General features: G+C 65.3%; 1 protein-coding gene across 1 annotated transcript; it reads right to left on the bottom strand.

Annotated features, from left to right (window-relative positions):
- Positions 1 to 8,998: 8,998 nt before the first annotated feature.
- Positions 8,999 to 10,380, bottom strand: ARC (activity regulated cytoskeleton associated protein). The gene has a single exon (XM_055545699.1). The coding sequence runs from the start codon at positions 10,187 to 10,189 to the stop codon at positions 8,999 to 9,001; it is 1,191 nt and encodes a 396-aa protein (XP_055401674.1). The 5' UTR covers positions 10,190 to 10,380.
- Between the last annotated feature and the right edge of the window lie 1,145 nt (positions 10,381 to 11,525).

Raw genomic sequence — 11,525 nt, 5'->3', positions numbered from 1 at the left:
CTCGCCATCCTGGCTGGGAGCCCCTCCCCCTCACTTCCCTGGCATCCAGAGTCAGCCTGGAGGGCTTCGGCAATTTGACAAAGTTCCCGCCCCGCCCCCACCCCCAGGGCTGCCATGGGACGCCAGGAGGGAGGAGGGGAGCCAAGGGGCCCCGGGGCACAGGTCCTGAGTGCGTCCATGAGGAACCAGGCCAGCGTCCCAGCACTGGGCACTGAACCTGACCGTGACCATGGCCTGCAGCTGCAGTCACCTCATGTACTGCAGGGAACACAGGGCCAGGACCATCGCAAAGCCAGGAAAGGGAAAGGGCTGAATCAGCCAGCACCACCCACCCCAAGGCCCAAGGTGAGGTGTGCGGGGAGGGACCTCTGCAAGGGCGTGGGCGCAGGGCGAGGGCTGCCGTGGCCTTCCCAGACAGTGAGGGCCAGGCTGACGTCACCCGGGACCAGGGCAGTGACATCCAGAAGGGGATTGCGGGGAAAGGGAGAGTGGCAGCGACAGCGGGGTGCCCTTGGTGGGGACACTGGAAAAGTCAGAAGGTGGTTTCTAATAACCCCTCCCCGTCCCTGGACTTCCCATCCTGATCTTGAAATCCCAGGGGCCTCTCTCAAGCCTCACCCACCATATCTCACACACACACACACAGGTGCCCCTGAAACCCATCCATCAAGGATGCTGTGGGTACCACAGCCTGGTTCCCATAGCAACACATAGATGGTGAGGGAGGGGAGAGAGTGGCAATGCAGAGAAACACTCGATCAAGAACAACAACTTACAAAAATGAGCATTCAGGGAGAAATAACCTTGAAGGGCAGCCCAGCCCTGGGCTGAAGACACTGCTGCCCATCCCTCACACAAATGCACTGGCCAGTGCTGGCCGCAGAATGGCTCTGCCAGCAGAGGACAGGCCCACGCAGCATCCCTGAGTCTGTCATGAGGGTGGCCAGGCCCGGTGTGTGGGAGGAGTGTCCTGGGGGAGGGGAATTCTGCTGTCCAGCGGAGGGCCAGGACTGGAACAGGGCTGAGGTGTGGGTGGCTCGTCTGGGGTGACTTGAGCTCTAGCACCCCTGGATGGGAGTGAGGATTGGGAGGAGGCTGCCCAGGAGGCAGCCTGCAGAGGAGGGAGGATCGGGTCTGCGGGGAGCAGCTGTAAGAGGTGGTGGCCAGGCGGAGGGCGAGGCAGCATGTCAGCCTCCAGTGTGGGCTGCAGGGGTCGGGGGTGTGGAGGGGCACCCAAAGGGCCTTGAAGACCTGCCAAGGGAGCCAAGGAGGGTGCCAGGGGCGCCAGACAACCTCAGGAGTCAGATCAGGGGGTCATGAACTGGAGTCCCAGGTGCGTCCGGGCCCCAGAGCCCTGGAGGAGTGTCCCCAGCCTCCCCCACACCTACCCGACTAAGAAGCCTCCTTCTGAGACATCTACCTCAAGCCCGAGGAAGGACGTGGACTCCCGGTCCAGCCTGCAGTGCAGGCACCCACGGCCCATCTGTTCTTGGTGGGGAAGCCCACACGGCAAGGGGTTTTCCTGCATGAGCAGAAAGGAGCAAACCCCGGGCAGGGTCCCGGCAGGAACACGGGTTTCCTTCTCACCAGGGACGGGACTCCAGGAGGCATAGCTTGCTCCACCAGGGGTCAGAGGATAGCAGTGTTCATGCCCCCGCAAGGCCAGGCGGGGATCCTTGCCGGGTCCAGTGCCCCTCCCTCCCCGGGCTGTTTCTGAGGCCGAGGATGGACCGGGGTCTCATAGTCTGGGATGCCTGGTCCCCTTTACTGGGAGGCGTCAAGACTTCCGGTCAGGCCCCCCTAGCCAACACCTCCCACAGTGGACAGAACGATGTGGCAGAGGGTCTCTGACCACCCGGCCAACGCCCTCCCCAAAGGCAGGTGCTCTCGTCCCCGTTTCTCCTGAGTGCAGAGACACAGACTAACATTTTCCAGCAGAAATGTACTGAGCACCAGGGCAAAACAGAGACAAGATAATTACGGGGATAACAGAGACTAAAAATAGCCTCCTTCACAGCCCAGACTCCCGGCACTGGAGAAGCCAGACGAGCCAGCACAGGAGCCAGACCAGGGCTGCCAAGGCGGTGGACCCCTGGCATGCCCGCAGGCGAGGAGCGGTTGCAGGGCGGCGTGGGGACCTCCGTGCTCAGGCAACGACTGCCAGGGCCAGGAGGGATGGGGAGGAGCCGAGCTGATACCAAGGTGTGGGGGCGGGGGTCTCTGCAAGAGGACGATGAGAGCAGGGCTCTGGAGGGTGAATAAGAGTTTGGCAGAAAGTGACAGCTCCCTGCAGAAGGGATGGAGGTGGGGGCACCGTGGGCTGCCTCACGGCTCCCAGTGGAACGGTCGGAAAGGCGGGCAAGCATGGTGTCAGAGGGGCCTCCAAGGCCATGGGTTGGAGCCGTTTGGTGACCCTCGGGGTGGGGGCTCACTTCCTCCCCAGGAAGCTTCTGCGTTTGGGGAACAGCCTCTAAGCCAGACTCCAGGCCCGTGGGCACTCTGAGCCCGGGCCTGGTGTGCTCCGTGTGGGGTTCCTGTGGGCGCTCCGAGCTGGGCCTGGCATGTTTTTTGTAGAGTTCCCGTGGGCACCCCGAACCTGAGCCGGTGTGCTCCACATGCACCCTTTCCAGCTGAGCCCCAGCTGCCCCCATGCTCCTTCCTCAGGTCAGGGCCAAGCCTGGGGCTCAGCCAGGACATGGGGAAGGCCTCAGTGAAGGGCACCATGCAGCCCTGACCCTCTCTGGGGCTGAGCTGAGGAGGCTGTGCTTGGAGGTGCCTGAGGCACGGCCGAGCCCAAGGTCCCAGGCTCCTGCAAGGACAGCGGGTCAGCGGGAGGATGCACCCTGCTGCAGAGCCAGGTGGGAGGAAACAGCTAATGAGAGCCGGGCGGCAGGCGGGGGCCTCGGGGAGGGAAGGTGGAGGAGGTCCGCTTCTCAGGGATTCTGGAAGGACCGAGCCCAGCAGGGTGGGGAGGGGCCAGAGGGCTGGAGGGAGCGCAGCAGAGGCTGAGGGGCGGGCAGAGAGGAGTGGACACGGAGGTTGGGAGCATCTGTGAAAACGGGGCTGGGAAGTGGGCGTCACCTTCCACTGCGGGGCCCTGGAGGCTGGCCTGGAATAGGGGCTTCACCCAGAAGCTGCGGAGACGCTTAGAGATCAGGGCTCAGGGCCTTCCCGGTAGTGATTTTATTCTTTCCAGACCATTTTACTCAGGGAGGGGGTTCCAGAACAAAGCAAACCAAATGCAAACACAGGCCCCAGCGTCTCATACAGCAGCACCCCCGGGGGAAAGCATGTATGTGGTGATGGTAATCGGAATGAGAGAAGCTATTTGAAATTCCAGGAAGAAGCAAAACAAGTAGGAGGAGGAAAATTAGCCTTCTAGCCTGGAGGACGCCTGGTCAGGCTAACTGAGCGTGCAACACGAAGTTAGCGGGGAAGGCACGCTGGCCTCCCGGGGAGTGGTGGGGGCTGCCGCTCAGGGACGGGTCATCCAGGACGCCGGAAGCCGGCGGGACGACTCGTTCTCTATGGAGGAGACATGGAGCCCCAGCCAGCTTGCCCAGGAGAGCTGCCGTGGGTGGGCAGGGCCCGGTGTGGTCCAGGCCTCTCCTGGGGTCCCCGCGGAGACAGGGTGGTGCAAGGCCCAGGCTGGGGACAGAGACTCAGCTCCAGGTGGACACGTGGGTGCAGAGAGAAGAGCAAGACTGGCCAGCCAGGGTTGGGGGCTGGGAGAGGGCACCCCTGCCCTGCCCACGGCTTCCCACTTTCAGAAATCCCGCCCTGCCGGCTACTGCACAGCCCTGGGGTCTGGCTCCACCTAGCCCACATTGCTCTCCTGGGGCCCCTGAGGTGGCCTGGGGGCAGCCCTGGGGCTCTGGGATCCTCTGCAGGGGTCCGGAGTGGCGAAGACAGGATGGCTAGTGGACGGACAGTGTGATGCCGGTTCAGGGTGACAGAGCAGGGGGACCCAGCGGAGGGGCCCAGAGCAGCAGGATCAGGGCTGCCTGATCCGGGCTGGCAGAGATGCAGAGGAGGCCGTAGGGAGAAACTGCCAACCCCCGCTTCTACTGGGCCTCAGTTTCCCCACCTGTGGAGAGGCCGTCCCAGAGAGGAGTGGGGGTGGAAGGCCAGAGAGGCCCCCGCAGCTGCTGCCCCCTGGCGCGGAGGGCTGGGTGCTGGGCTGCCCGGCCTCCTTCCTGGAGGAAACAAGCGGATGTATTCCTCCCGTCCCAGCTGCTGTGGAAGGGACGCCAGCTGGGTGCTCGGCAGGCAGCGTGGGAGAGCCCCTAGGCCGTCTGGCAGGTCTGAGGGGGCCCCTTGCAGGGGGGAAACCAGAAAAGGGGAAGAGGCATGAGAGGAGTCTCATAATTTGGGCCAGTGGGCAGCCAGGGCCGGGGGGCGATGACTGGTCAGAAGCAGGGGTCATGAGTGGCCAAGGCGAGGGGACAGGGGGGCCAGAAAGCACACTGTCCTCCGTGGACAGTCCTCTGACCCCCAGCAGGAAGAGGAGCAGGCTTATAGCAGCAGCCCCAGTGGCCGAACCAGCTTGGATCTCGAGCTCAGAAGCATCCCTTCAAGAAAGTCATGACTTTGAGCATCTTCCAGGAGGTAGGCCTGGAAGACAGGAAGTCCAGGGTGGGTCCCTGCACCCCCGAGCCTCGGATCAGGGCAGGCCTGGAGCGCACTTCACGCCTTGGACCCAGAGTCACTGTCCCCCCGCCCCCTGCAGTTAGGTGTCCCTCTGGAGTTCTCAGGTGGATGAGCTACTGGCTGTGCACCCCCCACCTCAGGGCATGGAGAGTCTGTGACACCCCTGGGCAGCCAGTGAAGTCACAGGCAACAAGACCTATCCTGCCGGCCCATGAAAGCCCACTGGGGGCACAGGCTTGGCTGGGCCTGGGGGCAGCCGCACCCAACGTGCTGAGCCTACCCTGGCCGGCACCCTGCCCTCACATCCTCACATCAGTTCTGCAGGTAGACTTGATTTTATAGAAAGAGAGGCCCTGGGACTTGAGCCCCAGCCCACCCGGCTCAGAAGCCCCCCACCAAGCTGGGTGTGCAGGGTGGGCCCCTGGGGCAGCCCCGCCCCCGGTCCCATCTCTGCCCTCCCAGCTCCAGCTTCCCTGCCAGGGAGGGAGGAGATGAGACCAGGGCCTGAGGGGTCTGGATGGGCAGGACAGCGGGGGTGGGGGCAGGGAGCACCCTGTCCGGGGAGCCTGGGCTGGGGGATTCTCCAGGGTGGCTGGGGGTCCGGCTCCCCCGCCAGGGCCAGCCCACTCCACTCCGCCCTCCCGCCTCTTTTCTTGGGACACAAAGACACAGAGCTGCCTCTCAGATTACTGCGAGTGTTCAGCTTGCCTGTTCTACAATCATCCAATTACAGACAGGAAATTCATATTAAAAGGAAAAAGCGCCCAGAACACCCAGCTTCTGATGAGAGCAGGAGTAGGTCTCCAAGAGAAATGACTGACTCTCAGGCATCACCATGGTGCCCAGCCCCCTGTTCCTGCCGATTTCCTTCCCCATTCTTGTCAGCACTCTGAGCGTTTGAAAGGAATAAAGGAGGAGAACAGGGAAGAGGCGGACTTCACCGAGGGCGTCACACCGGGCGCCCGCTGGGTTCTGCGTGCACGGTGACGGTGTTCCTGGCAGCGGGTGGTTCTCGCTGCTCCCGTGTGCTTCCGGCCTTCCCGGGTGGCCCCTGCGTCCCCGTGGGCGCCGTCCTCTCAGCAGGGGCGGCCGCGCCCGGCCTCCCATCCCACCCAGCAGAGCAGCCCCTTCTGAGGGCAGGGCCGGCCCCGGCAGGCCACAAGGGCCCGCCGATGACCACGGCAGCTGGGAGGCTGGGAGGGGGCTTTTACCACCAGCCTGGCTGGGGTGTACCTGTACACCTGTACCTGAACGCCTGTCCCAGGCGGTCCGTCAGACCCTCACCCCCGAGAGGTCCTGAGGGTCTGCTATGAGTGCGACAGACATTCCGTATCAGACGACTGGAACTAAAGATCAAGGGAGATTATCTGGGTGGGCCGGGGTCTATCAGTTGAAAGACCTGAAGAGCAGAGCTGAGCCTTCACCAGAGGAGACGTCCCATGCCCAAGGAGCCCCCTGCCCTGCAGACTCGGGGCTGGCCCTGCCGTCCCACCAGCTGGTGAGCTGATTCCTCGACACAGACCCCTTCGTGTCCACCTCCCCAGGCCTGCTTCTCATCCCACACTGCCTGGTGGAGGGGTTCGAGCCGCCCCACCCACAGGCCACCTGCCCATCTCCTGTAAGGACCTGGCATCCTCCAAGAAGGCAGGTGTGTTACGGCTTATGTGCACAGTGTGGACCGTCTAAGGTCCACACTGTCTAAGGTCTCAAGCCCATAATGGTTTTAGTGATGGCTTCTCTGTCTGCAGACCAGGAATGTGAGGCTCTTCACTTTCCAGTATTCACTGGAAAGACTGATGCTGAAGCTGAATCTCCAATCCTTTGCCCACCTGATGCGAAGAGCTGACTCATAGGAAAAGATCCTGACACTGGGAAAGATTGAGGGCAGGAGGAGGAGGCGGCAGAGGATGAGATGGCTAGAGAGCATCACCACCTTGGGAGATAGCGAAAGATGGGGGAGACAGGCGTGCTGCAGTCCACAGGGTCGCAGAGTCGGACACACCTGAGTGAGCAACCTGAGGCTCAGAAAGATCAAGCTTAAGACCCTGCAGCCAGGACTCACCAGGGTCTTCTCGCAGCAGGGACCTCTCCCAATTCTCATGGGTCCAGACCCTGAGAATCCCCTCTGGCCCCACAGGCCTCTGGGCAGGCATAGTCCTGGCAGCAGATGCGTGTCTGGCACCCCCGCCAGCCCCCTCCCCCAGCACATCCCACACCTTGTCGTCCACTCAGCATGAACGGCAGTGGCTCTGGTGTTCTAAGATGGTCAGCCGTACCCCTGGGTTCCAGGGTCCTGCCACCCTGAGCGGCCTCCCTCTGCAGGTGCCCTCCGGCCGGCAGAGACACAGCAGCACACACACGCTAGTAAGTTTCAGTGTTTTATTAACAAAGTCTTAGAAAAAGCGTCTGTCTTCAGGTGAGGTGGCAAGGTGGACATGGCCTGGCCTGACATTCGAGGCTTGATCCACGGCGGGCGGGGACTTGACCACACCCCCCTGAGAACCTTGGGGCCTCCCCGTAGCCTGCGCCAGGAGAGCAGGTTATGGCTTATATGCAAAAATAAAATCTGGGGCGGGAGGCGGCGCTGGCAGGACGCAGGACGGAGGGGCTGGCAGAGTTTCCTGCGGGAGCTGGTCTCCTGAGTCTGGGAGCCCCCAACCAGGCCTGCTTGGGCTGCAGACACAGGTGGCCGGCCAGCACCAGGGTGTTGGTGGCTGGGGCAGTGGGGGTCCGGGCCAGGCCGCAGCAGGGCCTGGCAGGGAGCCTGAGTGAGCCCCAGGGGCAAAGGCTTCCGGGCCTCCTGGGGCTGGGCCTGGGGCCACCGGGCAGGGGTGGCCGTGGCGGAAGCTCTGGCGGCAGAGGATGGCCGCGCAACGGGCAGGGGCTCCGGGGTGGGAGCCAGGCCAGGCCCGGGAAGGCGGCGGCCCTGGGGGCAGGCGGGCAGTGGGCAGCCAGCGGGGCGGGCATAGCGGCAGGCCCTGGCCCTCACGCTGGCCCCTCTTCACCACCAGCTCTCTGCTGGGCCCCCTCCTCTGGTCTCAGGCTTCTCCTCTCATGCAGGCAGCTTGTAGGGGGAGAGGAGAAGGGACAGTGCCGGGCACAGCAGCAAAGGCTCCACTGTGTGGGGCCTGGAGACCTGAAAGGAAGGAAGACACAGGTGGTCAGGGACTCAGGGACCACCAGGGCGGGGCGGGGCAGGGCTGACCTCTCAGAGAGCAAGCCCTTGGGCTCCTGGGGGGCTGTTTCTCAGCTAGGCCAGAGGACTGGGGGCCTGGGGCCAGGGGCTGGGGGGAGCTGGGGGCCCCTTGGTGAGGACAGCCAGGGGCGGGGTCCCCTGCGTACCTGTCGTCACTCTCCTGGCTCCGGAGGCCGGCTGCTGCCTCAGCCGGCTGGAGGACTCAGGCCCCAGGGGACCTGCCGCCTGCCATGGGTGAGTCATCGCACGGGGCTCTGTCCCTCTCCAGGCTGGCGTGAATCACTGGTGCTGCGGGGAGAGAAAACACAGGGCCCTGTGAGAGCTGGGTCAGCAACCTCCCCCAGCCCTGCTCCCCACTCCAGCCCCCTCCCTCCCCTCCGCACCACCCCAACCCCATCCCAGCAGCTGATTTATGGGGATGCCAGGGGCTCTGAGCCTCCGTGGGCTCGCCTGGGGTGGGGTGGGCTTCGCCCAGAGCCCTCCCAACCCTATGGTGCCCCCTGCTGGTGGTGCCAAGCGGCAAGGGCTCACCTGAGGGGCCAGGAGGCACCAGATCGCCAGGTCTGCTGCTGCCACTGCGGCGGCGGCTGCTGCTGCTGTGTCTTGAGCTTGGGCTCTCCTCCAGGGGGAGGGAGCCACACTGCCCAAGGCTGGCCAGCTGCCCCGGGAGGCAGCAGGGGTGCCAGCCGGTCACGGCGACTGCCAGAAGTAGCTTCTCTGAAGCCCAGGCTCCGGGGGCACCGGTGGCCCCTGAGCTTCTGCTCTGGGGTGTTCCTTGAGCTGGGTGCGCGCCAGCCCGTGCCATCTGGACACTGGGTTTCTGAGTGCCCAGAGGGCCCAGGCATTGAGCAGGATGAGGAAACTGTCATGGCCTGAGAGTATGGAGGGCGGGGTTGCTGACTCAGGCCAGTCCACCACCGGGGAAGACAGACGCAGGGAGGGTGAGGGCTGGGTCTGCGAGGAAGGGAAGCCCCTTGGCTGTGTGGGGGACACTGCCCGCATCTGGGTCACGCGTGTCTGTTGGAGTCGGGCTAGGAGGCTGAGGTGAGTGTCCGGCTGCACGAGGAGACTAAGGGCTCCCCTGCAGGGGCGGGCCACTCTAAAGTCCCGGCAGGCGAGGGCCACGGGCGGGCAGGCGGGGCCCGGCACCCTCTACTCGGGCTGAGTCCGGTCGCTGGCTACGGACTCGTTGGTGAGGGCGGGCGTGAGGGCCTCGGCCTCTTCCTCAGCGGGCGGGTGGGGGCCAGTGGGCTCGGCCGCCCGCTCCAGGCCATCCTGCACCTCCATGCCCTTCTGGATGAGCTGCTCCAGGGTCTTGGGCAGCGGGGGCCTTAGGAAACGCTTGAGCTTGGGCTGCAGAGTGCCCACCACGTACTGGATGATCTCCTCCTCCTCAGCGTCCACATACAGCGTCTGGTACAGGTCCCGCTTGCGCCACAGGAACTGGTCCAGCGGCTCGCCCTGCTTCTGCGGCAGGTCCAGCTCCCGCTGGATGGCCTCCCGGGACAGCGTGCCCTCGCTGTACTGCAGGAACTCCTTCTTGAACTCCACCCAGTTCTTCACCGAGCCCTGCTTGAACTCCCACCACTTCTTGGCCGGCCCGTTCATGTGGTTCTGGATCTGAGACAGCCAGTACTCCTCGGAGCCACCCACCTGGCGCAGGTAGTCCTCCAGGTGGCTGAGGAACTCCCGCGGGTCCTCGAAGACCTGTGTGTCCACGCCGGGGCTCAGCTGCCCGTCCTCCCCCGGCCCCCAGGGCGGGTACTGCTGGGCTTCCACTTCCTCCTGCCCGGGCAGCTGGCCGGCGGCCGGTGGAGGGGTAATGGCATAGGGGCTGACAGTGTAGTCGTAGTTGTCTGCCTCCTGGCTGTAGCTCTCGGGACCCCCGACGCCCACGGAGACGGTGTGGCGCGCTGGGTCGCTGCCCACCGGGTACTTGCCGCCCCCGGACTCCAGGCGGTCAGCCCACCTCTCCAGCCGGTAGAAGACCTCCCGCCACACGTGCATCTCCCGCTTGACCCAGCGCTCCAGGTTGGCGATGGTCTCCTGGCAGCGGCTCAGGCAGGCCTTGATGGACTTCTTCCAGCGCTGCGAGTCGCTGGTGGGCACGTACCCATCCAGGTTGCTCTCCAGCTTGCCCACGGACCGGTGCAGCCCCTTCAGCTCCCGCTCCACCTGCTTGGACACTTCAGCGAGCAGGTGCCGGTGGGTCCTCCGCACGTGCTCCAGCATCTCCGCCCGGCACTTACCGATCTGCAAGATCACGTTGGGCTTGGCGGCAGGACCGCTGCGGGGCCCGGGGTAGGCGTGGAGGCCGCCGGTCGTCCTGTGGTCCAACTCCATCGGCTCGCAGGTTGCGACGGGGCTCGCTCGGACAGGCGGGAGAGGGAGGCTGCAAAATCCTCTTGGGGACGACGAGGGGCTGCTGGGGGCCGGCTGCGCGGAGCTGCGAGGCGCGGCGGGCGGGTCCCGCGGAGGAGCGGCCGGTCCCGGTTGGTCGCGGCGGCGGCGGTGGCAGCGGCGGAGCGGGAGGACTCAGCGCCCGAGCTCTGCGCTGGGGCTCGGCCGCCGGCTCTTTATGCCGCCAGCGTGGCCCGTGGGCGGCCCCGTCGCCGAGCCTCGGCTCCGATTGGCCCGGGCGCCGGCTCCCCGCCCGCGCCCCCAGCTTGCCGGCCCGCCTTCCCGCGCCCACGCGCGCTCCCGGTGGAGGGAGGACCCACCCCCTGCACACCCGGCGGCCCGGGGTGACTAATGCGCTCGCTCGCGCCGCCCCCTCCCCGACCCATTCAGCCTGCGGGGACCCAGGGATGGAGCTGGGCACGGACCGCGACGCCCCCTCAGCCAGCGCGGGGGCCGGAGGCCAGGTGAGCGCCCCGGGGCCCCCACCCGGAGCTAAGGAGGAAGCCCCTCTCCCGGGCCCCTCCCGGCTGGCTCCTCCTGTGACTGCCACCTCCTGCCTGCGGGGGGCTAGGGGGTGGGGGTGGGAGGAAGTCCTGGGCCACCGGCACAGGCCCTGACCTTGCCCAGCCCGGGTCTGCAAGACATTCAGCCACAGGTGAGACCCAGCCGCCACCACGGCACTCGGACCCTCTTCCCTGATCTGAAGACCTTGAGGCATGTTCGTGCACACACACACTCACAGGTGTCAGGTGTGAGTCCCGACGTGGCCTGATCCCTCTGTCCCTGCCCTGGAGCCCCTGAATCCAGGCCTGGGGCTGGCCCTGCGCCCTGTGTGAGGGGCACACACCCAGGGCTTGGCTCCCCCGGCTCCCCTGGCCATGGAGTGGGTGTGTGTGTGCCTGGCTGGCAGTAGCTGGGCATGACCGCCTGTCACCCCACTCCCAGGTCTTTGCTGAGGCCAGGACTTCTTCACTTGCTGCCTCCAGGGACACCTGGAGGCTGCTTTCAGGGGGCAGGAGGTGGGGGAGACGGAGGGGTCCTGCCTCCCACTGCAGGGTGTGGCCCCTGAACCCTCAGGGCACAACCAGAACTGGTCAGAAGCTCCAAGACTTCTAGGAGGATGGAGGTGGGGGGTTGGGGGAGGGGGGAGGGCGCTGGCAGCCTGATGCGGTTGGAGGCTGAGAAGCAAAGCACCATATAAGGAACGGGGCTCCGGAAGCTGAGATTCCCTCCAGAGGGAGGTCCCTTCTGCCTCCCTGGCAACAGTGTGGGGAAGGGA

This window comes from Bubalus kerabau, chromosome 14 (assembly GCF_029407905.1).
Source record: "Bubalus kerabau isolate K-KA32 ecotype Philippines breed swamp buffalo chromosome 14, PCC_UOA_SB_1v2, whole genome shotgun sequence".
NCBI lineage: Eukaryota > Metazoa > Chordata > Mammalia > Artiodactyla > Bovidae > Bubalus > Bubalus kerabau.
This window is presented reverse-complemented; position numbering and strand designations above follow the sequence as displayed.

Excerpts from the sequence above, each read along its gene's own strand:
- ARC (XM_055545699.1), bottom strand. The coding sequence starts at position 10,189 with ATGGAGTTGGACCACAGGACGACCGGCGGCCTCCACGCCTACCCCGGG.